Source organism: Schistocerca nitens, chromosome 5 (assembly GCF_023898315.1).
Source record: "Schistocerca nitens isolate TAMUIC-IGC-003100 chromosome 5, iqSchNite1.1, whole genome shotgun sequence".
NCBI classification, from domain to species: Eukaryota; Metazoa; Arthropoda; class Insecta; order Orthoptera; family Acrididae; genus Schistocerca; species Schistocerca nitens.
In genome coordinates this window covers 569,412,884-569,440,123 of record NC_064618.1, presented here as the reverse complement: position 1 = coordinate 569,440,123, position 27,240 = coordinate 569,412,884, and the positions used below count along the sequence as shown (strand labels likewise).

Here is a 27,240-nt window from a genome sequence, read left to right as displayed (position 1 = left end):
TCCTTCTCTCCCTTTTCCTACTGACGAATTCCAGTCACCCATGACTATTAAATTTTCGTCTCCCTTCACTACCTGAATAATTTCTTTTATCTCGTCATATATTTCATCAATTTCTTCATCATCTGCAGAGCTAGTTGGCATATAAACTTGTACTACTGTAGTAGGCATGGGCTTTGTGTCTATCTTGGCCACAATAATGCGTTCACTATGCTGTTTGTAGTAGCTAACCCGCACTCCTATTTGTTTATTCATTATTAAACCTACTCCTGCATTACCCCTATTTGATTTTGTATTTATAACCCTGTAATCACCTGACCAAAAGTCTTGTTCCTCCTGCCACCGAACTTCACTAATTCCCACTATATCTAACTTTAACCTATCCATTTCCCTTTTTAAATTTTCTAACCTACCTGCCCGATTAAGGGATCTGACATTCCACGCTCCGATCCGTAGAATGCCAGTTTTCTTTCTCCTGATAGCGACGTCCTCTTGAGTAGTCCCCGCCCGGAGATCCGAATGGGGGACTATTTTACCTCCGGAATATTTTACCCAAGAGGACGCCATCATCATTTAATCATACAGTAAAGCTGCATGTCCTCGGGAAAAATTACGGCTGTAGTTTCCCCTTGCTTTCAGCCGTTCGCAGTACCAGCACAGCAAGGCCGTTTTGGTTAATGTTACAAGGTCAGATCAGTCAATCATCCAGACTGTTGCCCCTGCAACTATTGAAAAGGCTGCTGCCCCTCTTCAGGAACCACATGTTTGTCTGGCCTCTCAACAGATACCCCTCCGTTGTGGTTGCACCTACGGTACGGCCATCGTTATCGCTGAGGCACGCAAGCCTCCCCACCAACGGCAAGGTCCATGGTTCATGGGGGAAGCGGTCCAGGGTACGAACCCAAAACCTTGCCTCTCGAGGAAAATTTAATTAACTAAGAACAGATTAGATTAGACACGCTTCTTGTTTCATAGTGCATAGTAAGGACATCTTGAAGGATGTAGAACATGTTACAAAACAAAAAAGACATACAAAATACTTACAAGAAAGGTATATTTTAATTTTCGCTTCGCAAATACTATGTCATATGGTCGTAATTGATGTGAAACAAGTCAAGAAAATTTAAATATGAGCAGCAGGTTGTACACATTTATCACATTACTTTACTGAAGATGTCCATGATTTTAGGGAATACATTATTTGACATTATTAACAACACATACGTCAATCCGTTTTGCTCGGAAATTCGTCAGTGGAGTAGGAATTAGCCACCAGAAATTCCCTACACTTAATCTGAACTTCACTAGTTGTAAAGCTGCAGGTAGGTTGTGTAATATATGTGATCCTAAATAACGGACATCTTCTTGGAGTAAAGGAAATCGTATTGATTCTAGGAACTGAGTTGTTGATGTTGAAACCAGGTATATTATTTATCGGAAATTCAATTTATAAATACACGGAAAAGCTGTTGCGAGTATTCTCAATTCCTTGAACAGGTCTTAGCCGAACGTTTTTGAGTTCACAATGCATAATTTGTATTATAGGCAGTTGGGAACATTAAGTTTCGCTTGATTACTTATACGAAAAAATTATCCCGTGTGAGATCGTGGAATGGAAGAAAGCGAAATATGCTAAACTCTTTTTATTTTTTAATAACTGTGAGCTGCAAATAAAGATTTGCTAATGATCTTCAGCAGTTCTATGGTACGCTCCTCCTAACTGAATTCATTATCATGCTGCAATTCCAGGAATTTAACACTCATTATGTTCCATCTGCTTCTCATCATATTTCAGCCATATACTCGGAGGAAACCTCTTAGAAGTTCTAAACTGCATGCACTGTGTCTTCTCAAAATTTATCGACAAAGCTATTCAATCACGACCCCGCGACGCAGCTCTGACATCTTTGCGGCTATTCTATTCTCTTCAGGAGAATGTTTTGCGCTGGAGATCGCTAGTTCTCATCGATAATTTCATGCCAAAAATTTGCTCGACGACGCATGAGCAAAGGACGCCGCTATATGAGCGACCTCTTCGAATATTGGTCCATGTATGCACGAAGCCGCATGCGTAATGGTGATACTATTTTCACAGGACATTCCGTAGATTGTTCAGCTTTGAAGACCTTGGCACCAACGAGAGCCCTCTGGGATTGAAATATTAAGGAATCGGTGGAAATAGGTTTGGCGGAAAATCTTATTAATCGTGATGGCGGCTTGCCACCGGATAAGGCGTGGGGCCCAGTATTTCTTTACTTTCTTCAGAAAGAAAACATTTTATGACTAATGACACACCTAGCGACAGTCAATTTTGACATCTGAATTTCACCCCTGCGAGTGCGCATTCCGAGAGAGAGAGCGCAAGTATAATATCACAATTACGCTTGAGGCTAAGCGCCATAGCTGGAGCAATATTCTAAGAGGGCACGAAACTCGACGGAGGTCGCTCATGTAGCGGCTGGCTGTAGCGGCTGCCTTTGCACATGAGGCTCTGCACCAGTTTTTGATATAAAGTTAGCGATGTGAACTAGCGCTCAACAGTGCAAAACGCTCGCCTGAAGATGTTTGAGTAAATGTCAGCCGAAATATCGTGCCCAGAGGTCGATGTAATATTACTGCAATGTGGAAACTCTATACAGTCCTCTTCACGCCGGAAAAATTTCAATAATCTCATCTTCACGGCTGTATCTAGGAAGTTTCAAAACAACATACCGACAGATCTATTCAGGAAAAAAGATACCAACAGAAACTAGCAAATACAAGAGCTTAGAACTACGGCAAGATGGCGCCTTTGCTGTCCGTAGTGGAGGATGTCGTGTGTGTGGTACTCACGTTCGCAGGACGGTATGGGCCCCGACCAGTGGCCGTCGGCCTCGCACTCGATGCCGGGCTGCCCCTTGAGCTGGTGGCCCCAGGAGCAGCGGAAGACGGCGCGGCCGCCGTAGCTGGTGTTGTGCTCGACCAGCGACAGGTGAGGGTCGTCCGTCTCCAGGCTGGGGCACAGGATGGGCGCGCACCGCGGCACCGGGCCCGACCACCGACCTGCACCACCCAACCAACAGCGCCATGTCTCATTCGCAGCTGCAACTTCGTCGTCGCCCGATGCATCGTGTCTTCAACAATTATAGAGGGGTGCCATTCTCTCTCTACGTCCATTGACCGTATCATATAGCTGTTACTCGCAGCCTAACAAAAAAGTGATGCACCCTGATTACATGTTCGGCTGTCTATGTAACTCCGTCAACCTACATATCATCGGCGAGTGTGTAAATGATTCGAGTAGCAGTTCTCTGTGACGAACGATCGTCAGAGTGCATTAGCGTTACTTGTGTTTAGTGTTGTTGCAATGCCTGTTGGGGTGTACAAGGAGCATGAAAAGCGCCACTTGTTGAGTGATCACGATGAAAGATACGGAGGCGGCGCGTACTCATGTCAGCGTTATCAGTACCTGGATGTGTTTGAAACGGACCCCATTTTGGGTCTCCATTTGACCGGCTGAACGAATCGTTCTACATCTAAATTTGTGGGACATTCGTCACATGACGGTGGCCCGATGTTGGACTGTACAAAAACATTCTCGTCTTCAGGGTCCCGGTCGAACATATCTCACCACATCAATGGAGTATCCCCGTACAGTGCGCCAAGTATATTGTAATGCCTGCACTTCTGCGCCTGGCATCCGAGAATTAGTAGTGTGCTGTCTGCAATACTGATCGGAGACGAGCAGCAGTTGGACAATGCCGCTAACCAGAACAAAACTGGCTGCTTTTGGAGTGGTGAAGCGACTGGGAAGCACGGACTGCTGATGAATTGCGTTGAATAGTGTCTAGCGATGAAACGTGGTTATGCTCTACAACGGATTACCATTGTCAGCGAATATGGAGGTAACCATTGGTATGGAGAGGCACAGCCATGTTGCTCCAGGTATCGGACGTCAGCCGGCCGCAGTGGTCTCACGGTTCTAGGCGCTCAGTTCGGAACCGCGCGACTGCTACGGTCGCAGGTTCGAATCCTGCCTCGGGCATGGATGTGTGTGATGTCTTTAGGTTAGTTAGGTTTAAGTAGTTCTAAGTTCTAGGGGACTGATGACCACAGATGTTAAGTCCCATAGTGCTCAGAGCCATTTGAACCATTTTTTTTTTGTCGGACGTCAACTCCACCACAGTGCCAGTAGTTAGGGTGTAAAAGTCCAATTACAACAGTTGTGGGCCAGTTTGACGCAGGAGAGGATACAACTGGTTTACGACATCCTTTCCATCCGAAACAGAGCATTCAGACCACAGGCAATGCAACGTCATACTGATAAGTAAGCTCATACTGCCAAGATACTTATAAATTTGACTCGGTTGTAGTCACCAACGCCGGCCGGTGTCGCTGAGCGGTTCTAGGCGCTTCAGTCTGGAACCGCGCGACCGCTACGGTCGCAGGTTCGAATCCTGCCTCGGGCATGGATGTGTGTGATGTTCTTAGGTTAGATAGGTTTAAGTAGTTCTAAGTTCTAGGGGACTGATGACCTCAGGTGTTATGTTCCATAGTGCTCAGAGCCATTTGAACCATTTGTAATCACCAAAACAACATTACATACCCTCTCAATCCGTGAAGTTTCATTTCGTTTTCTCTCCGCCTTTTAGGTGCTCCACTTACTTTTCTTTAAAAGATAACTAGCACCCTAACTACCATTATAGCATAATAACATGGTGTATCATAACGAAAAGCGAAAATTGACACAGGTGTTAAATTACGACAGTAAAAGAGAAATATGGGTCCTCCATCGAGCCATTTGCGTGGCAGTGCAACATATAGAGCATGTTAACGTTACAATTTACTGTCCACTCGTACCTGTTACGGAGGTGTTCCAGAAGCTGTGACTGATCACGATGAGATATTTTCCCTGTTAGTAGGAAGGTATTTGGAATGTAAACATTTTGACTAAAGCCCTACCCAAATACAACTCAAATTGTACCGATGGTCTACCGTTGGCGAAACAAGCGCTGCGTGATTTGAGAGATACAGAGGCCAGCGAGTGAGCCGGGACTTTCCCAGTTCTCTGCTACTAGCGCCACTTCGTCATAACGCGCCTGTGAGTAGCATACAAGGTATTGCGTCATAATCTAAGAATGAAGTTATAAAATAAAGTAGCAGCTTTTCATAACTTTGTCAACATATTCTTCAGTATGTTAATGTTTAATATGTTAAAACTCAGAGTGATCAGATGAATATGTTTCCCTAAATACATTGTTTTAAGAAAAAAAAGTGGCGCTAAATAATAAAGCTATAATGCCAAAAATTGTTCAGAATGTGCAACTTTGTGAGAAAATCAACTGTTAAGGTTTCAACTTGATCGAAGCAATAATTTGGTAAAAATCGGTGTGTTTAGGAAAAATTGAAGCCCTTCAGTACAAGAAACAGAAAGATTAAAATTGGTATGAAGCGTCAGGTTGATATGAAAACCTTAACTATGTGACACCATTAATCTACCTCTAATTGTTTTCAATTAATTAATTAAAACAAAATTTCGAACAAAAGCGTCCTTATTTGTAATAGAGTAAGTAACATTTATAGCAATGAAAGAAACTTCTGATTACAGCATTCGATTACATCCATTAAATGATGAAGCTATAACAAGCTTCAACATCTTAATGTAAATAAGAATCAATACAACGTCTCTTAAAGATGTAGTTCAGAGGTCAGTTCTAAAAATTCTAGCGGGAAAAGTTTAAATGCAGTCGAGCTGAAACTCTTTCTGTAATTAAAGCCAACTTAACCCCATTTGTATAAAAATTACGAACGTAGTAAATTGATACACAACAATGTTATAAAATAAAGTGTGTGCGAGAAAGCGGACGTTTAGATGGAGCTACGTTGGCTTAGAGCAGATGACGGCAGATGTTCCGTTCCGCCCATATACGAGGAGAGCTTGAAAAGTCCGTGCAAAAATAAAAACTACTTACGTGTTTGGGGTAAACCTTTCTTATTTTTCGACATAGTCTCCTTTTAGACTTATACACTTCGTCCTATGTTGTTCTAGTATGTTGATTCCTTCCGAATAATAGGAATTGTCCAAGTCTGCAAAATAGCTAATAGTTGCTGCAATCACCTCCTCGTTTGAATAAAATCTTTGTTCCGCCAGCCATTTCTTCAAATTTGGGAACAAATAGCAGTCCGAGGGAGCCATGTCTGGAGAATAAGGGGGATGTGAAACGAGTTGGAATCCTATTTCCATTAATTTTGCGACCACAACTGCTGAGGTGTGTGCTGGTGCTTTGTCGTCATGGTAAAGGACGGTCCAATATCGATGAATAATATTCACATGTAATAGTGTTTTCCTTTTCCAGATAGTCGATGAGGAATATTCTTTGCGAATCCCAAAAGACAGTCGCCATAACCTTTCCGACCGATGGACTGGTCCTTGCCTTTTTTTGGTGCAGATTCTCCCTTTGTAACCGATTGTTTAGATTATTGTTTGGTCTCAGGAGTATAGTAATGTATCCATGTTTCATCCACAGTGACGAAACGACGCTTAAAGTCTACATCTACAGTTATACTCCGCAAGCCACCCAACGGTGTGTGGCGGAGGGTACTTTACGTGCCAGTGCATTACCTCCCTTTCCTGTTCCGGTCGCGTATGGTTCACGGGAAGAACTACTGCCGGAGAGCCTCCGTGCGCCCTCGAATCTCTTTAATTTTACATTCGTGATCTCCTCGGGAGGTTCAAAAAATGGTTCAAATGGCTCTGAGCGCTATGGGACTTAACATCTGAGGTCATCAGTCCCCTAGAACTTAGAACGACTTAAACCTAACTAACCTAAGGACATCACACACATCCATGCCCGAGGCAGGATTCGAACCTGCGACTGTAGCGGTCACACGGCTCCAGACTGAAGCGCCTAGAACCGCACGGCCACTCCTCGGGAGGTATAAGTAGGGGGAAGCAATACATTCGATACCTCATCCAGAAACGCACCCTCTCGAGACCTGGACAGTTTGCTAAACATCTCCGTAATGCTATCGTGCTTACCAACTAACCCTGTGGCGAAACGTGCCGCTCTTCTTTGGATCTTCTATATCTCCTCTCTCAACCCGAACTGGTACGGATTGCACACTGATGAGCAACACTCAAGTAAAGAAGTTGCGGATTCTTCTGAACAGCTGCAAACCATCCTTGCAACAGCTCACACAATTCCGTTTTTGGTCAAGCGTCAGCAATCGCGGAACCCGTCTTGCGGTTAGCTTTCTCATGCCCAAATGTTTATGCAGAATATTATGTACCCGTTCATTCGAGATGCCCACAGTACTAGCAATCTCACGCATCTTAACTCTTGGGTCATCCATCACCATATCATGGATTTTATCAATGATTTCTGGAGTTGTAACCTCCACAGGGCGTCCAGCAATACTTGTGCCCATATGGCCAATCCGAAACCACTTATAAACTGTACTAATCGAATGTGCAGTCACCGTAATGTTTATCAAGCTTCTTTTTAGTCTCCTGAGGCGTTTTGCCTTTCATAAAGTAATGTTTAATCACCACACGAAATTCTTTTTCGTCCTTTTTTTTGACAGTCACTCGACTTCCTTGATTCACACGAATGCCAGAGCAAAGAATGAGACCAATATGGCTGAAACTTGGTGTGCGTTCTTTCGAAAGATGCTACTAACTAAAAATGACCTCGATACGCGCCGGTGGTGCCACCTCTCGGACTTTGCGCGGACTTTTCAAACGCCCCTTGTACAGGGTGAGTCAGGAGGAAAGGTAAGTGTTTTGACGGGTGATAGCATTGCTGATTCTGAACAATGCCCAATTCCGAATGGTTTCCGAGATAGAAAACTTTTTATGTACATTTCTATTTATTTTCTGTATTGTTCATTGTCATTGTTTACAACGTATCACAGAAATATAGAGGAAGTGGAGGCGAACATTTTGATACAGGACGCTTGTGCTCTATCAAGTTGGAAAACTACCTCAAACTGGCCTCAAGAAAAGTACCTAGCCACAGCGCACGCGCGTCGCGCAAGATTTTCAATATTCTTGCGGTCTCTCCCCGCAAACTGTTAGTCCTAGACAAAAAATTATTAGTACCTTTGTTTTTAGCAAACTTAATTTAGTTGAATTGTGTACTGAGATACGTTTTCGTTGGAGAGTACGGTTTTCGAGTTGTTAAATAAAAACGAACAAAAGTGATATTAAACTTGTTCTATCTCGGAAACCATTCGCAATAAGGCATACGCCACTCTGAAGTTTTTTGTTCAGAATCACTAATACTATCCGTCTCAAAGCATGTACGTCTTCTCCTGACTCAACCTGTATAAATCCGTCCTGAGAGGCGGTGAGGCACACTTCGCGTCCAGCTATCAATCGGTCCGCGTCAGTCAAACGCCGGCTTACGCGCTGCCTCGAATGACGTCACAGCCAGGCTTCTACTAAACCCATCTTTTCAGTACAAATAGGAAGTCGCGAGGACGGTTCACGGCCCTAAATTGCTTAGATTTAACGGATGTAACTTTTTGTGTGCCGCCCATAATGTTAACAAAAACGCTTGGCAAGTGGTGAGATTATTTTCGAATTTTGTGGCGAGCAATTAACTTTGATGATTAGAAGTCAGGGCGAAAGACCAGTTAATTGGAACTCACTTTAGAGGTCTCCTCAGAATTGATCATAGTGCTGTTTAGATACAGATATCATTATTATTATTTCTTTACTTTCTCAGACGTTAAGTCTGGTTGAGAATGGAAAGTGACGCGGACCTTGATCAAGCGTCACTTCCTATTAACTGTACGGTATGTGTTATATTGCATTTAGGAACTTTCGGGTAATTGAACATGTATCAATAATTACGAATTTCTGTGGTTGTATATATGTGTTTGGATGTAGCTGTATTGCATTGATGTACTGGTGGATATTGTGTGGTATGACTCCTGTAGTTGATACTATAATTGGTATGATGTCAACTTTATCCTGATGCCACATGTCTTTGACTTCCTCAGCCAGTTGGATGTATTTTTCAATTTTTTCTCCTGTTTTCTTTTGTATATTTGTTGTATTGGGTATGGATATTTCGATTAGTTGTGTTAATTTCTTCTTTTTATTGGTGAGTATGATGTCAGGTTTGTTATGTGGCGTTGTTTTATCTGTTATAATGGTTCTGTTCCAGTATAATTTGTATTCATCATTCTCCAGTACATTTTGTGGTGCATACTTGTATGTAGGAACTTGTTGTTTTAAAAGTTTATGTTGTAAGGCAAGCTGTTGATGTATTATTTTTGCGACATTGTCATGTCTTCTGGGGTATTCTGTATTTGCTAGTATTGTACATCCGCTTGTGATGTGATCTACTGTTTCTATTTGTTGCTTACAAAGTCTGCATTTTTCTGTTGTGGTATTGGGATCTTTAATAATATGCTTGCTGTAATACCTGGTGTTTATTGTTTGATCCTGTATTGCAATCATGAATCCTTCTGTCTCACTGTATATATTGCCTTTTCTTAGCCATGTGTTGGATGCGTCTTGATCGATGTGTGGCTGTGTTAGATGATACGGGTGCTTGCCATGAAGTGTTTTCTTTTTCCAATTTCCTTTCTTCGTATCTGTTGATGTTATGTGGTCTAAAGGGTTGTAGAGGTGGTTATGAAATTGTAGTGGTGTAGCCGATGTATTTATATGAGTGATTGCTTTGTGTATTTTGCTAGTTTCTGCTCGTTCTATAAAGAATTTTCTTAAATTGTCTACCTGTCCATAATGTAGGTTTTTTATATCGATAAATCCCCTTCCTCCTTCCTTTCTGCTTAATGTGAATCTTTCTGTTGCTGAATGTATGTGATGTATTCTATATTTATGGCGTTGTGATCGTGTAAGTGTATTGGGTGCTTCTAGGTCTGTGTTACTCCATTTCATTACTCCAAATGAGTAGATCAATATTGGTATGGCATAAGTATTTATAGCTTTGGTCTTGTTTCTTGCTGTCAATTCTGTTTTCAGTATTTTTGTTAGTCTTTGTCTATATTTTTCTTTTAGTTCTTCTTTAATATTTGTATTATTCTATTCCTATTTTTTGTCTGTATCCTAGATATTTATAGGCATCCGTTTTTTCCATCGCTTCTATGCAGTCGCTGTGGTTATCCAATATGTAATTTTCTTGTTTAGTGTGTTTTCCCTTGACTATACTATTTTTCTTACATTTGTCTGTTCCAAAAGCCATACTTATATCATTGCTGAATACTTCTGTTATCTTTAGTAATTGGTTGAGTTGTTGATTTGTTGCTGCCAGTAGTTTTAGATCATCCATGTATAGCAAATGTGTGATTTTGTGTGGGTATGTTCCAGTAATATTGTATCCATAATTTGTATTATTTAGCATGTTGGATAGTGGGTTCAGAGCAAGACAGAACCAGAAAGGACTTAATGAGTCCCCTTGGTATATTCCATGCTTAATCTGTATTGGCTGTGATGTGATATTATTTGAATTTGTTTGGATATTAAGTGTGGTTTTCCAATTTTTCATTACTATGTTTAGGAACTGTATCAATTTAGGATCTACTTTGTATATTTCCAATATTTGTAGTAACCATGAGTGGGGTACACTATCAAAAGCTTTTTGGTAATCAATGTATGCGCAGTGTAGCGACCTTTGTTTAGTTTTAGCTTGATATGTCACCTCTGCATCTATTATCAGTTGCTCTTTACATCCTCGTGCTCCTTTGCAACAGCCTTTTTGTTCTTCATTTATAATTTTGTTCTGTGTTGTATGTGTCATTAATTTCTGTTTAATGATTGAAGTTAATATTTTGTATATTGTTTGTAGGCATGTTATGGGGCGATATTTAGCTGGGTTCGCTGTGTCTGCTTGATCTTTGGGTTTCAGATAAGTTATTCCATGTGTAAGTGTATCAGGGAATGTGTATGGGTCTGCAATGTAACTGTTAAATAATTTAGTTAGATGTGAATGTGTTGAGGTGAACTTCTTTAACCAGAAATTTGCTATTTTATCATTTCCAGCGGCTTTCCAATTGTGAGTAGAATTAATTGCTTGGGTGACTTCATGTTGCAAAATTATCACTTCAGGCATTTGTGGTATCATCTTGTATGTGTCTGTTTCTGCTTGTATCCACCGTGCATGCCTGTTATGTTGTACCGGGTTAGACCATATGATGCTCCAGAAGTGTTCCATGTCTGTTATGTTTGGTGGATTGTTTATTTTAATGTGTGTGTTATCTATTGTCTGGTAAAATTTCTTTTGGTTTGTGTTGAATGTTTGGTTTTGTTTCCTTCTATTTTCACTTTTTTTGTATCTTCTGAGTCGTTTGGCTAATGCTTGTAATTTCTGCTCCTTTTCGTCTAATTGCTCTGTCGCTTCTTGTTGTGAGATTTTACCTAACCTTTTTCGTTTTTTTTTTCCGAGATTTCATTTCTTATAAATTGTGTTAGCTGTCCGATGTCTTTTCTCAGTTTTTCTATTCTGATCTGTAGCCTGTGTTGCCATGCTGGTTTTGTGGGTTTCTTCTGTGTGTTGGTTGGTTCTGATCTCTGTCTAGTGTGTATATTTAGTGTAGTGAGTGCTCCTCTATAAACCAGTAGTTGTAACTCTTCCATAGTTGTGTTTTCATTTATTTTGTTGTGTATGATTGTGTTGATAGTTTTTATTGTTGTTTCGACTTGTGGGTTATTTGGTGGTCTATGCAAGAATGGTCTTATGTCTGTATTTGTGTCTTTGTATTCTATATATGTCAGCTGAAATTTTTCTTCTATATCTAACATGTGTGTCACTTCGTGTTCTATTTGTGCTTGTTCTGGTGGCTGTCTTAAGATTTCGTTTTCCTCTGATTGTTTAATTGGTGCGTGTTGTTCTTTGTTTGTTTGCTCTGGGATGTTTGAGTCCATTACTGTATTTTCTTCTTCTTCTGATTGCACATTATTTTGTTCCAGTATTTGTTGTACTTGTTGTTTGATGTTTTCTAATTCTGACTGGGGTATCCTGTTATTTTTGATTATTACACGGATCTGATCAGCTAGTCGTTGTTCTGTTAAAAATTTTAATTCAGGGTATCTGGTAATAAATGTTGTGTATACTTGTGATCTATATCCAGTTGTGTTGGTTCCTAGGTTTGTTGCTTGGTAATAACAGAACATGAGGTGTCGATTAACTTCATCTGACCATCTCATCCTCTGTCTTTGTTTTCCTTCTAGGGTGGTTGCAGGAAGCATATCCTGCAAAACACCTCTATTTGGATTTAAATCATTTTCCAGTTGGCTAGCAGTGTCGTTACCATTGTGGCGGGCATAGGGTTCAAGCGTCGTCCCCGACCATGACGGCGCTTGTCCGAGGCTTCTTTAGTTCTGTCCTGAACCAACTAATCACACTAAAGGGGGGTTAGCCCTATTAGTGGTTTGTTCTTTTCGTCGCCTTTTACGACTGGCAGAACATACCGGAGGCCTATTCTTTTCCCGGGCCTCCACGGGTATTATTATTATTATTATTATTATTATTATTATTATTATTACTACTATTGTTATTATTATCATTAGGAATACTATCATGTTGCATGTGTGCAATTTTGTTGACTATGTTAATCAGTTAGAACTCAAACCTTTATTTATAATCGTAGTTCCTGATATCACTGAGTAAACAGAAGAAACAAACATTTTGTTTCAGTGAGTACAAGAGGAATGTGGACTTGCAGATGGGAAATTATTGTCAGTACGTTCTCCACCGCTTTCAGGCTGAAAACAGAAGCAGTTTTGTGGCTCTTACAGTTATTACTGTTATCCATCCGCCGCCCCACATATCCCAATGAGAAATACGAAATTACTTCAGTACGTTACGTGTTATAATTTACTGTTCTTATTAAATGAGGGACTTTGCGTATCGTCCTCGCGCTTAGAGGCAACACTGCACTCTTCTCTACTGTCACATAAAAATTCTTTTTAACGACCCGGATAATCTAGTAAATCCAGACAAGACAGTACTGTTCGCTGCTACATTTCTTCAAACACATCAATGAGATAGCCGCATGTACCACTTTTGAGTGACACCAGACAGAAAATGTAGAGAAATGGAATCAGGAGACCTTGGTGGATAAGTGCTTGAGATATCCATCATGGACTAAAATGGGGCGTTAGATGTCTTGCATAAACTGAGAATGTACCCGTGCCACGTCATGGAAACACTACCTTCCCAGTTTGAGTTATGGATGCGACTGGAGCCCAATTGTATGGGGACTATTTGGAATAAGTTACATTTCAAATACGGACTAACCATGACAATACACCATAGTGGAATAAGTGGCGTTTCATTATTACACATTAGCAAATGGACTCTTATTTACTGGAACGTTTTTGCTTCTGTTACCGTGCACTTTAGATAGTGTCAGTATATTAACTGTGATACATCTTTCATACTACTGAAGAGCCAAGGAAACTGGTACATCTGTCTAATATCGTGTAGGGCCCCCGCAACATGACGTGGCATCTCGCCTAATTTCTAAAGTAGTGCTGGAGGGAAATGACATCATGAATCCTGTAGTGCTGTCCATAAATGATAAGAGTACGAGGAGATGGAGATCTCTTCTGAACAGCAGGATGCAAGGCATCCCAGATATGCTCAGTAATGTTCGTGTCTGGGGAGTTTGGTGGCCAGCGGAAATATATAAACTCAGACGAGTGTTCCTGTAGTCACTCTGTAGCAATTATGGACGTGTGGGGTGTCACATAGTCCTGCTGGAATGACCCAGGTCCGTGGGAATGCATTATGGACATGAATGGATGCAGGTGATCAGACAGGATCCTTACGTATATGTTACTTGTCAGAATTGTATCTAGACGTATCAGGAGTCACACATCACACCAATTGCACGCACCCCGCAGCATTACAAAGCCTCCAACAGCTTAAAACGTCCCGTGCTGACATACAGGTTCCATGGATTCATGAGGTTGTCTCCATACCCGTACACGTCATCCGCTCGATACAATATGAAACGAGACTCGTCCGACCAGGCAACATGTTTCGAGTCAACAGTCCAATGTCAAAGTATACGAGCCCAGGCGAGGCGTAAAGCTTTATGTCGTGCAGTCATCAAGGGTTCACGAGTAGGTTTACAGCTCCGAAAGCCAATAACGCTGATGTTCCGTTGAATGGTTCGCACGCTGACACTTGTTGATGGCCCAGCATTGAAATCTACAGTAATTTGCGGAAGGGTTGCGCTTCTATCACACTAATCGATTCTCTTCAATCGTTGATGATCTCGTTCTAGCAGGATCTTTTTCCGGCAACAGCAATGTCGGAGATTTGACGTTTTACCTGATTTCTGATATTCACGGTGCACTTGTGAAATCTTATGGGACTTAACTGCTATGGTCATCAGTCCCTAAGCTTACGCACTACTTAACCTAAATTATCCTAAGGACAAACACACACACCCATGCCCGAGGGAGGACTCGAACCTCTGCCGGGACCAGCCGCACAGTCTACGATTGCAGCGCCACGACCGCTCGGCTAATCCCGCGCGGCGGTGAAATGGTCGTACGGGGAAGTCCCCACTTCATCGCTACCTCGGGGATGCTGTGTCTCATCGCTCGTGGGCCGACTATAAAGTCATGTTCATACTCACTTCAATCTTGATAACCTGCCATTGTAGCAGCAGCAACGGACGTAACAACTGTGCCAGACACTTGTTGTCTTATATAGGCGTTGCCGACCGCAGTGCCGATTTCTACTTGTTTACATATGAAGGGCTTATTTCAATAGTGGTACAGGTCCATTTTTGTTCATATTGAGATACAGAGTCCTAAAGTAAAATGAGCGCTAAAACATTCTTTAGTTAAGATACCAGAAATATTCAAGCATATGGCTTCTTGCTAGAGATGAACCTTTCTTTCCGTTTGTTTGGCTAATTAATTTCAGCAGCTTTATAGGCAGAAAAGTGGAGGTAATGGACTTGTACAGTATTGAAATAAGCCCTTCATTGTATGTGAATATGCATGTCTATGCCAGTTTCCTTGTCGCTGCAGTGTAGAACCTAAAAGTATCTGCAGTTATATTCGCCATTTGGTTCTTGCTACAATCAGTCGATTCGCTTAGCTAAGATACCGTCAGACGCAAACATAATAGACCTGAACATATGTGTTTGTGATGTCTACCTCATGTTTCAGTATGTCAAACGTTAAGGATACTTATCTCTATGTTGTAGCTGTATTTTCTGCAGTTAAATTAATTCTCATGGATATCGGTTATAGTGAATTTTCTGCACCACGAAAGAAGTATTTATTTATTTCTCTCACGATTCTGTCGGTGTCGATGATTTCCTTATTCTGCATAATATTTCCACGACTGATGTACTTGTCCCCTTCCGGGCGTCTGTCAAGCAATCATGCACAATACTATTGTTCGGAAAACTCGATGAAAACGCCTATGTCAGCCGTCACTTCGGATAGAAAACTAAAATCGTCATTTTCGTCAATCTTGGCAAGAAACCAGAGGACACCACCTCACGGATGTGTTTCAGAACTCGTAGTCCGGGTTCGATTCCCGGCGAGGTCAGGGATTTTCTCAGCCTCGTGATGACTTGGTGTTGTGTGATGTCCTTAGGTTAGTTAGGTTTAAGTAGTTCTAAGTTCTAGGGGACTGATGACCATAGATGTTAGGTCCCATAGTGCTCAGAGCCATTTGAACCATTTTAGAACTCGTAGTACTATCACAAAAAGATAGGTAATGTAAATTATTAGAACTACGGAGTAATAGGCCATATATGTTGTGGTATGTATTTTCAACCCTCATGTTGGCCACTCATATAAACTGTGTGACCAGAAGTGATGGGAAGGCACTAGACATGCTGCTGAATCCTATGCTTTGTGGTAGTCTCCAATCAGCCGTGGTAGAAATGGGTTCCGGATGCCTCACTTTCTGATGTTTCTGACTCACAGCACACGGTCAGCCACAACGTGAAGTCCGTCCATCAAGCATTTGTGGTCTTCCTGTGTGGTGGTTAAAGCGTGTGGAAGCTTTATCTCTGGGATACTGAACACCCTAAACAATACCCGGAATTAATGCATAGTTTCCCAGTTTCCCATAGAACACCGCATGTTGTTCTCAATGGAGAGACGTCTACAGACGTTAAAGTAACCTCTGGTGTGACACAGGGGAGTGTTATGGGACCATTGCTTTCCACAATATATATAAATGACCTACTAGATAGTTTCGGAAGTTCCATACGGCTTTTCGCGGATGATGCTGTAGTATACAGAGAAGTTGCAGCATTAGAAAACTCCATTGAAATGGAGGAATTTCTGCAGCGGACAGGCACTTGGTGCAGGGAGTGGCAACTGACCGTTAACATAGACAAATTTGATGTATTGCGAATACATAGAAAGAAGGATCCATTATTGTATGATCATATGATAGCGGAACAAACACTGGTAGCAGTTACTTCTGTAAATTATCTGGGAGTATGGGTGCGGAACGATTTGAAATGGAATGGTCATATAAAATTAATTGTTGGTAAGGCGGGTGCCAGGTTGAGGTTCATTGGGAGAGTCCTTAGAAAATGTAGTCCATCAACAAAGGAGGTGGCTTACAAAACACTCGTTCGACCTATACTTGAGTCTTGCCCATCAGTGTGGGATCCGTACCAGGTCGGGTTGATAGAGGAGATAGAGAAGATCCAAAGAAGAGCGGCGCGATTCGTCATAGGGTTATCTGGTAAGCATGATAGCGTTACTGAGATGTTTAGCAAACTCAAGTGGCAGACTCTGCAAGAGAGGCGCTCTGCATCGTGGTGTAGCTTGCTGTCCAGGTTTCGAGAGGGTGCGTTTCTGGATGAGGTATCGAATATATTGCTTCCCCCTACTTATACCTCCCGAGGAGATCACGAATGTAAAATTAGAGAGATTCGAGCGCGCACTTGGCTTTCTGGCAGTCGTTCTTCCCGCGAACCATACGCGACTGGAACAGGAAAGGGAGGTAATGACAGTGGCACGTAAAGTTCCGTCCGCCACACACCGTTGGGTGGCTTGCGGAGTACAAATGTAGATGTAGATGTAGATGTTAGACCGTAGCTCTTGCACCGATCATTATCCCTTGTTCAAAACCGTTCAACTCGCGACGAACTGCCATTTTCACTTCTCACCTCTCTGTAACAGATAGCCCAGATATCGTGTCTCTACACAGACAGCTCTATATTAGGTATCATAGTGGTACATCTTGAAAAAGGAGAAACCTTCCCGTGACTTTTGGTCAATTTAATAAAAACGGCTGTAGAAAACAGCTGAACGTTGCGGTCCTAGAGGTACTGAAATTAAGAAAGTTTCGTTTGGGATTAATCTTAGTTTCCTAACACTCGTAAAATTTGGACTTGTAGTAGGGTATAAAACAGGACATTCTGTACTTAATTTAGTATGTAACACACAATTGGAGCTCTAATAATTGTGATAAACTCATCATAACCTATAAATTACGATTTCCTTCGAATAAACTGTGGAGTAATAAACTTTCGATGGTTTAGTAGTAATATGACATATACCCCCTTCCCCCTTTAGTGTTCTATAGATTCATACTATGACGTGTCCTTCACTCATGTTGTACGATTGCCCATCTGTATTACTGTAAATGGCTCCACTTCATGACTTGTATTATTTGTGAAGTATGAGCGCGTGTATACTGTTGTACGTTTGCGTAGTTTCTGGTGGAAATTGTGTAATCATTGATAGAACACACCTTTACAATTGCATAGTTTACTAGCTCAAAGCTGTTGAGAGCCTCTTCCTCAGTGAATAGTCCCTTGACAGCGGAAACGAGCGGTGGTCACTCCTTTTATAAAAGAAGTAATAGATCGGGTACATAGAATCACAGATTAAAAGTGCTGATGTCCATTTGATGCAGGATCCTAGCGCATGTTCTAAGCACATAGATTATAACGTCCGGAAAAATCAGCATGGATACAGATAAAAACCGTTCTTCATCTCTGGCCTAATCTTCTCTCTGCCTGCTTAAGACCATAGGCACCTCCTACGACCATTGGTACATCCATACCGAACTGAATAAAACAGGGTGATTCCGTGATGATGCAACAAAGTTTCAAGTATGATTGATATGGGTAAATATATCAATCTGAGGTAGGGCATCTTGATTAGGAAACGACCCAGTCGAAATTTATAATCCTTGTGTTGCCTCTGGCAATGAACGTCTCCTGCTGCGAGATCTTTACTTTCCACATTTTGAGAGGCTGTATATTTGCCCAAAATAAGAAAAAAATATACAATAAACATGGGATCTAAAGGGTGTATCTTACGAACTACGAGCACTTGTTCACCTTTGCTACTGTGAAGCACATCTCCTCTATTGAAAAAGTGCTGGTAGCTCTTAAGGCATGCACTTTAAAGCCCATTTTTACCAGAAAATTTTTCTTTTGTTTTGGTCCATGCTAACTCTTCTAGAAACATGGAAAGCAAAGAGCTTGCACTGAGGTATCAGAAAAGTTTTCGCTTATAACTTTCGATTCGGTCGTTTCCGAACCAGTGTACGTTAGCTCAGACTGATACATTTACCATTGTAATTACGGATGAAAGTTTGTAATATCATCACAGCATCACCTTCTACAGGGAAGCAAGCAACTTCATCGCTGTCAAGGCGACCGTTGGGTGAGAGGTAGATTTTATATTTGATTTTAGTGTTACGGTATGACCCAGATTAATACTCGAAAAGACTGACACTGGCCTCGCATTCCCACTCTCGTAAAGGGATCCCTTTGGTCCGTAAGACACACCTGAGTCCTGACGGGTGAGGTTGGTGGACCCCTGCAGGCGGAAGCCCGTGCGCCTGGAAGGCGGCCAGCTGGCCTAGATGGCTGCCCTGTATAGGTACCCCTGCGGTCTGTAAGATCTTAACATGGGACGTACCTGAGGCCTGACAGGTGAGGTTGGTGGGCCCCTGCAGGCGGAAGCCCGCGGAGCACTGGAAGGCGGCCAGCTGGCCTAGATGGCTGCCCTGTATAGGTACCCCTGCGGTCTGTAAGATCTTAACACGGGACGTACCTGAGGCCTGACAGGTGAGGTTGGTGGGCCCCTGCAGGCGGAAGCCCGCGGAGCACTGGAAGGCGGCCAGCTGGCCTAGATGGCTGCCCTGTATAGGTACCCCTGCGGTCTGTAAGATCTTAACACGGGACGTACCTGAGGCCTGACAGGTGAGGTTGGTGGGCCCCTGCAGGCGGAAGCCCGCGGAGCACTGGAAGGCGGCCAGCTGGCCTAGATGGCTGCCCTGTATAGGTACCCCTGCGGTCTGTAAGATCTTAACACGGGACGTACCTGAGGCCTGACAGGTGAGGTTGGTGGGCCCCTGCAGGCGGAAGCCCGCGGGGCACTGGAAGACGGCCAGCTGGCCCAGGCGGCTGCCCTCCTTCCGGCTCGTCAGCCGCGTGTCGTCAGTCTCCAGCGGTCCGCAGTGCACGGCTGCAACAGCAACGCATCACGTATAGTGACTTAACGGCTGAGTTAATGCGGAAGTACAAATATGGAGCTAAGTATAAGCAAATCGGGAAAAACATTTGTGCTTCCCATAAAACATGCTGATACTGCGGCCTATGAAGCCCTCAGTTTGGCAAGGAACGTAGTCCACAAGATATTGCAGGTATCCCACAACCAGTTGAAACCATAAACTGGTTAACAGGTACCGCAGTATTGGGGATGTTAATTGTATGTTGTATGTTAACCGGGGACCTAGAAACGATGGAGAGGCTCCATCCCCGCCGCAGCCGCAGTGGTCCACAACCCCACGACGACTGATGCAGTTCACTTCACCCCTCCGCCGCCCGACACCGAACTGAGGGTTACTGAGAGGTTCGGCTGCCGGTGGACCCCTCCCCCCCCTCCCCCTCCCCCTCCCCCAGGGAACGTCTCACACCAGACGACTGTGACCCCTATGATGTTTGCGTGCTGTACATGTACGTGGAGAACTTCTTTGCGCAGCAATCGCCGACAAAGTGTAGCTGAGGCGGAAGAAGGGGAACCAGCCTGCATTAGCCGATGCAGATGGAAAACCTAAAAACCATCCAGAGACTGGCCGGCTCACCGGACCTCGATACATGTCCGCCGGGCGGATTCGTGCCGGGGACCAGCGGCTTCTTCCTGCTCCGAAAAGCCGTGCTTAGACAGCTCGGCTAACCGGGCGGGCCAACGGATGTTGATTGCTATGTTTTACCCATTGTTGCAAAGAGTCCCAAACTTCGATAGGATTAAAATCGTCGATCAAACCAGGAATTTATACATGCAGCCCTTGAATGTAACTATTGTCATCCTGTACGACGGGTGTGTGCACCACGTTCTTATGATGAATAAAATGTAACCTTTGCCACCGATAACGTCGAAGTGAATTTCTGGTTCATGTTCATCAACATCTAGCTGCGCGGGCTAGCCGATCTGTCTCGGACGCCTTGTCACGGTTCAAGTCCTCCCTCGGGCATGGGTGTATGTGTTGTCCTTAGCGTAAGTTAGTTAAAGTCAGATTAAGTAGCGTGTAAATTTAGGGACCGATGACCTCAGCACTTTGGTCTCATAAGACCTTACCATAACTTTTCCAATCAACTTCTATATCACCGCAAGCCACCGAAGGGCGTGTGGCAGAAGGTGGTACCACTAACTGATACACTCCCCCCCCCCCCCCTTTTCCCTGTTCCAATCGAAAGCTGAGCGTGGAAGAACGGTTTTCGGTATGTGGGACGGAGTAATACGTTGTACGACACTTTCCTGAAAGTACCCTCTCGAAACTTCGGTAGTAAACATCTCCGAGATGCGCGATGCCTCTGTTGTAATATCTGCCAGAGGAGGTGGTTGAGTGTCTCATTAATGCTCTCGTACTGACTAAATGATCCCTTGACGAAACGCCCCGCTATTCATTCGATGTGTGTGATGTCCCTAGTTTAGTTAGGTTTAAGTAATTCTAAGTTCTAGGGGACTGATGACCTAAGATGTTAAGTCCCGTAGTGCTCAGAGCCATTTGAACCATTTTTTTTCGTTGGATCTCCTTTATCTTTTCTATTTGGTAACAAACCCAGACCGATGAACAGTACTCGAGAGTCGGTCGAACAAGTTCTGTCGTGGCCGAGCTACTTTTTCTTAGGATTCTTCCTACGAATCTTTTATCTGTTTTTCCTATTATTTGTTTTACGTGTTCATTACACTTAAGGTCGCAATGGGTAGTCACTCCACTCCTAGATATTTTACGGTAGACATTATTTCCAGAAATTAGTCATCTGTAGTGTAGTCGTAATGTAATAGATGTTCACCCCCGGTAGCTGAGCGGTCAGCGCGACAGAATGTCAATTGTAAGGACCCGGGTTCGATTCCCGTCTGGGTCGGAGATTTCCTCCGCTCGGAGACTGGGTGTTGTGTTGTCCTAAATATCATCATTTCATCCCCATCGACGCGCATGTCACCGAAGTGGCGTCAAATCGAAAGACTTGCACCCGGCGAACGGTCTACCCGACGGAGGCCGTAGTCACAACATTTACAATTTTACCGTAATTGATTTCTTTTCCTATGCATGTGAGTCGCCCGCCACTAGATTGTAGCAAATCGTTATTGCAATGGTTTTTTCTGCACTTTTCACCTTCTTTGATGGCTCGATTTTTCTCTTGAAACGTCTCATTAGAGGGCTTCTTGTGCAGGCAGTGGTAGGCTATTGTGGTGGCTGCGTGTTGCCGTTGGAGAGACTTGGATTGCAGCGCCTGTGTTGTACGGCGGCTCTCCGCGAGGTGCTGCGACTGTTACGGAGTGCGGTGAGAGAGGCTAGGGCACTTAGCTGTGGAGTGTTCAATGTGGCTGTCACTTGAGTAATAGCGTGAGCCGCTTTGTAAAAACTAGAGGCACGTTTGATTCGAAGGACTCTGTCAGCATACTGAAGAACAAGTCAGGGGGTTGCGTGGTATTCTGGAATTCTGTTGCGCGAAGTCTTGCGGAGCTCGCAGTGGGTTGATCTTGTCGCTTCTTCACTCTGGCAGCAGGTGGCCACAATGATATTTCCAGTTACCCTTGAGAGCTAAGCTATGGTGTGAACACACTTCTTGAACGTTCTCCAGAAACCGGTACTTCTATCCAAATGTCCTGCCCTGTTTAATGCATTTTGAGGGCCACAAAGATGACTGATATTTAAAAAAAAATCGCACGGGCCAGCGATCTGACAGAGGGGTATGTACCTATGCTTTATTATTTGGGGCCGGGTTCTTAAGTTAAATTATCTTGTGTATTAACTAGTCATTTTATTGTACGTCAGTCTGTTGCAGTTATTACTTCGTTATTTAAATTCTGTATACTGTGAAGACTTTCAGTGGCAGAAATTTGCTATTTAGTTCTAAATTGACATAGCTGTTTTTTGAACCATATGACTGAAAGAGTGTCTTCTAATACAGTAAATTGGCTCATATAGCAGAAAATTCTGAAATGGTTGTTTCTCTTCATACATTTTATTTCGTATTGGTGTACTTAGGTTTTCAATTCTAAGAGCTGCTTCTAATTGAAAATATGCCATTGCTGTCTTTTTGTTTTTTTTTTTCATTTGTTCCTTGCACTGAACTTTGACATAACGCAGTTTACAAAGTTTAATAATTTATACCGAACACCGACGGAAAAATCGCAACACCAAAAAGTAATTATGTAGAGCAATAAAATTTCACGAGAACATTTGTCCAGGTAACATTTAAGTGATTAAGTTGTAAGTTCACGGGTTAATGTAAGCGCGAGGTAAGTCATTGCAAATGTGAAATGCTTGTTCATTCATGTCTGACGTAACCACCATAACGTTGGACACAAGTATGCAGAAATGCATCTATTTTGTGGTACAGGTGCCGAACGTCAGTTTGTCGGATTGAGTTCAACTCCTGATGTACTTGGTTGGTCAGTAAAAATCAAATGTTCAAATGTGACTGAAATCTTATGGGACTTAACTGCTAAGGTCATCAGTCGCTATGCTTACACACTACTTCACCTAGATTATCCTAAGGACAAACACACACACCCATGCCCGAGGGAGGACTCGAACCTCAGCCGGGACCAGCCGCACAGTCCATGACTTGCAGCGCCTTAGACCGCTCGGCTAATGCCACGCGTCGGTTGGTCCGTAAAGGGAAGGATAATGATGTTTGTGGATGATGCTGGAGTTGTCCGATGTTGTCTCAAATGTGCTCCATTGGAGACGGATATTGTGATCTAGCAGGAGAAAGCGACATGTCGACATTCTGTAGAGCACATTGAGTTACAAGAGCGGTATGACGAGCGTTGTTCCCTTGGATAACACACCCAGCAATCACAATTAATAAAATAGTCAGGGCTATTTTGCCGTGGTCTAATGGATTTCACCTTAAAAACCGACGTTTCGTTCCCATCTGCGAAGGAAATTTTCAAAGTTTATCGTAGCTTTGTGAAATTTCCGAGTCACACCGTGGCTCGCTACTCACTACAGAAAAGTTCCGCTTCCACGAGCTTGCGCGGAGTGGCGTGACGTCACATGTTTTGAATACGCGAGATCAATTGGCCGTTTCGACTGTCATCGTCCGCTATTGCTGTCATCCCATTGTGGAAGACAGGTAAACATCTTCTTCACCGGAATCGAAATGTCATTTAATTTCACGATCTCCTCTTTCCTAATGAAGTTCCTGGGGTGTTTTGCAATCTCCATGGCCTCTCTACATATTTTTTCATGGTATTCGCCTGTGGCTGTCAGAACGTCAGTCATATCAAAATTAATCTGGTGGTCTCCTGTCTGTAAGGCATGTTCTGAAACAGCTGATCCGTCAGTCTCCCCTCGTCTGCAATTGTCCTCGTGCTCTTCGAGTCTTTTTTTTGACAGATATATTTGTAGCACCCACGTACAACTCCGCACAACTACACGGAATCGTATAAATCCCATCGTTTTTCAGTGGGCGCCGAACATCTTTGGCCATTTTAGGTGATTTTGTATCTTCCGTGTAATTGTATAGATTACCACTATGTTCCGCTTTTACAAGATTTGTCCTATGCCTTCAGTCACGTCCTTAATGAATGGCAGGAAAACTTTCGATTTCACCGGCGCTTGAGCATCGCTATAATTTCTACGCGTTGATCTTAACGCTCTTTCCACCTCAGTAAACGAATCACCATTTTAGAGCAATGCATTGGTGAGATGTATCAATTCTGCGTCAAGCTGCTCTGGTTCGCAGATTTTCCTTGCTTCATCCGCCAACTTTTTTATGTTGCCTCGCTTTTGTTGTTGGTGGTGGTTTGAATCCCGGTGTAGGTAACGGTCTGCGTGCGTGGGTTTCCGGTAAACCGTGTGGCCCAAGCTACCATCTGGTTTCTTGAAAACTAAGTTGTTGTTGTTGTTGTTGTTGTGGTCTTCAGTCCTGAGACTGGTTTGATGCAGCTCTCCATGCTACTCTATCCTGTGCAAGCTTCTTCATCTCCCAGTACCTACTGCAACCTACATCCTTCTGAATCTGCTTGGTGTATTCATCTCTTGGTCTCCCTCTACGATTTTTACCCTCCACGCTGCCCTCCAATGCTAAATTTGTGATCCCTTGACGCCTCAAAACATGTCCTACCAAACGATCCCTTCTTCTAGTCAAGTTGTGCCACAAACTTCTCTTCTCCCCAATCCTATTCAATACCTCCTCATTAGTTACGTGATCTACCGACCTTATCTTCAGCATTCTTCTGTAGCACCACATTTCGAAAGCTTCTATTCTCTTCTTGTCCAAACTGGTTATCGTCCATGTTTCACTTCCATACATGGCTACACTCCATACAAATACTTTCAGAAATGACTTCCTGACACTTAAATCTATACTCTATGTAAACAAATTTCTCTTCTTCAGAAACGATTTCCTTAATATTGCCAGTCTACATTTTATATCCTCTCTACTTCGACCATCATCAGTTATTTTACTCCCTAAATAGAAAAACTCCTTTACTACTTTAAGTGTCTCATTTCCTAATCTAATCCCCTCAGCATCACCCGGTTTAATCTGACTACATTCCACTATCCTCGTTTTGCTTTTGTTGATGTTCACCTTATATCCTCCTTTCAAGACACTGTCCATTCCGTTCAACTGCTCTTCCAAGTCCTTTGCTGTCTCTGGCAGAATTACAATGTCATCGGCGAACCTCAAAGTTTTTACTTCTTCTCCATGAATTTTAATACCTACTCCGAATTTTTCTTTTGTTTCCTTTACTGCTTGCTCAATATACAGATTGAATAACATCGGGGAGAGGCTACAACCCGGTCTCACTCCTTTCCCAACCACTGCTTCCCTTTCATGCCCCTCGACTCTTATAACTGCCATCTGGTTTCTGTACAAATTGTAAATAGCCTTTCGCTCCCTGTATTTTACCCCTGCCACCTTCAGAATTTGAAAGAGAGTATTCCAGTTAACGTTGTCAAAAGCTTTCTCTAAGTCTACAAATGCTAGAAACGTAGGTTTGCCTTTTCTTAATCTTTCTTCTAAGATAAGTCGTAAGGTTAGTATTGCCTCACGTGTTCCAACATTTCTACGGAATCCAAACTGATCTTCCCCGAGGTCCGCTTCTACCAGTTTTTCCATTCGTCTGTAAAGAATTCGCGTTAGTATTTTGCAGCTGTGACTTATTAAACTAATAGTTCGGTAATTTTCACATCTGTCAACACCCGCTTTCTTTGGTATTGGAATTATTATACACTCCTGGAAATTGAAATAAGAACACCGTGAATTCATTGTCCCAGGAAGGGGAAACTTTATTGACACATTCCTGGGGTCAGATACATCACATGATCACACTGACAGAACCACAGGCACATAGACACAGGCAACAGAGCATGCACAATGTCGGCACTAGTACAGTGTATATCCACCTTTCGCAGCAATGCAGGCTGCTATTCTCCCATGGAGACGATCGTAGAGATGCTGGATGTAGTCCTGTGGAACGGCTTGCCATGCCATTTCCACCTGGCGCCTCAGTTGGACCAGCGTTCGTGCTGGACGTGCAGACCGCGTGAGACGACGCTTCATCCAGTCCCAAACATGTTCAATGGGGGACAGATCCGGAGATCTTGCTGGCCAGGGTAGTTGACTTACACCTTCTAGAGCACGTTGGGTGGCACGGGATACATGCGGACGTGCATTGTCCTGTTGGAACAGCAAGTTCCCTTGCCGGTCTAGGAATGGTAGAACGATGGGTTCGATGACGGTTTGGATGTACCGTGCACTATTCAGTGTCCCCTCGACGATCACCAGTGGTGTACGGCCAGTGTAGGAGATCGCTCCCCACACCATGATGCCGGGTGTTGGCCCTGTGTGCCTCGGTCGTATGCAGTCCTGATTGTGGCGCCCACCTGCACGGCGCCAAACACGCATACGACCATCATTGGTACCCAGGCAGAAGCGACTCTCATCGCGGAAGACGACACGTCTCCATTCGTCCCTCCATTCACGCCTGTCGCGACACCACTGGAGGCGGGCTGCACGATGTTGGGGCGTGAGCGGAAGACGGCCTAACGGTGTGCGGGACCGTAGCCCAGCTTCATGGCGACGGTTGCGAATGGTCCTCGCCGATACCCCAGGAGCAACAGTGTCCCTAATTTGCTGGGAAGTGGCGGTGCGGTCCCCTACGGCACTGCGTAGGATCCTACGGTCTTGGGGTTCATCCATGCGTCGCTGCGGTCCGGTCCCAGGTCGACGGGCACGTGCACCTTCCGCCGACCACTGGCGACAACATCGATGTACTGTGGAGACCTCACGCCCCACGTGTTGAGCAATTCGGCGGTACGTCCACCCGGCCTCCCGCATGCCCACTATACGCCCTCGCTCAAAGTCCGTCAACTGCACATACGGTTCACGTCCACGCTGTCGCGGCATGCTACCAGTGTTAAAGACTGCGATGGAGCTCCGTATGCCACGGCAAACTGGCTGACACTGACGGCGGCGGTGCACAAATGCTGTGCAGCTAGCGCCATTCGACGGCCAACACCGCTGTTCCTGGTGTGTCCGCTGTGCCGTGCGTGTGATCATTGCTTGTACAGCCCTCTCGCAGTGTCCGGAGCAAGTATGGTGGGTCTGACACACCGGTGTCAATGTGTTCTTTTTTCCATTTCCAGGAGTGTATTCTTCTTGAAGTCTGTGGGTATTTCGCCTGTCTCATACATCTAGCTCACCAGATGGTAGAGTTTTGTCATGACTGGCTCTCCCAAGGCCATCAGCAGTTCTAATGGAATGTTGTCTACTCCCGGGGCCTTGTTTCGACTCAGGTCTTTCAGTGCT

At 43.7% G+C, this 27,240-nt stretch overlaps 1 protein-coding gene across 1 annotated transcript in view; it reads right to left on the bottom strand.

Moving 5' to 3' along the window:
• The window catches only part of LOC126260584 (locomotion-related protein Hikaru genki-like), a 205,797-nt gene that overhangs the window by 99,771 nt on the left and 78,786 nt on the right, over window positions 1-27,240 (bottom strand). Inside the window, exons 5-6 of the mRNA XM_049957920.1 lie at window positions 19,286-19,429; window positions 2,830-3,039 (exon numbers count right to left, since the gene is read on the bottom strand). Coding sequence (XP_049813877.1) covers window positions 2,830-3,039; window positions 19,286-19,429 — 354 coding nt within the window. The remainder of the gene's footprint in view (window positions 1-2,829; window positions 3,040-19,285; window positions 19,430-27,240) is intronic.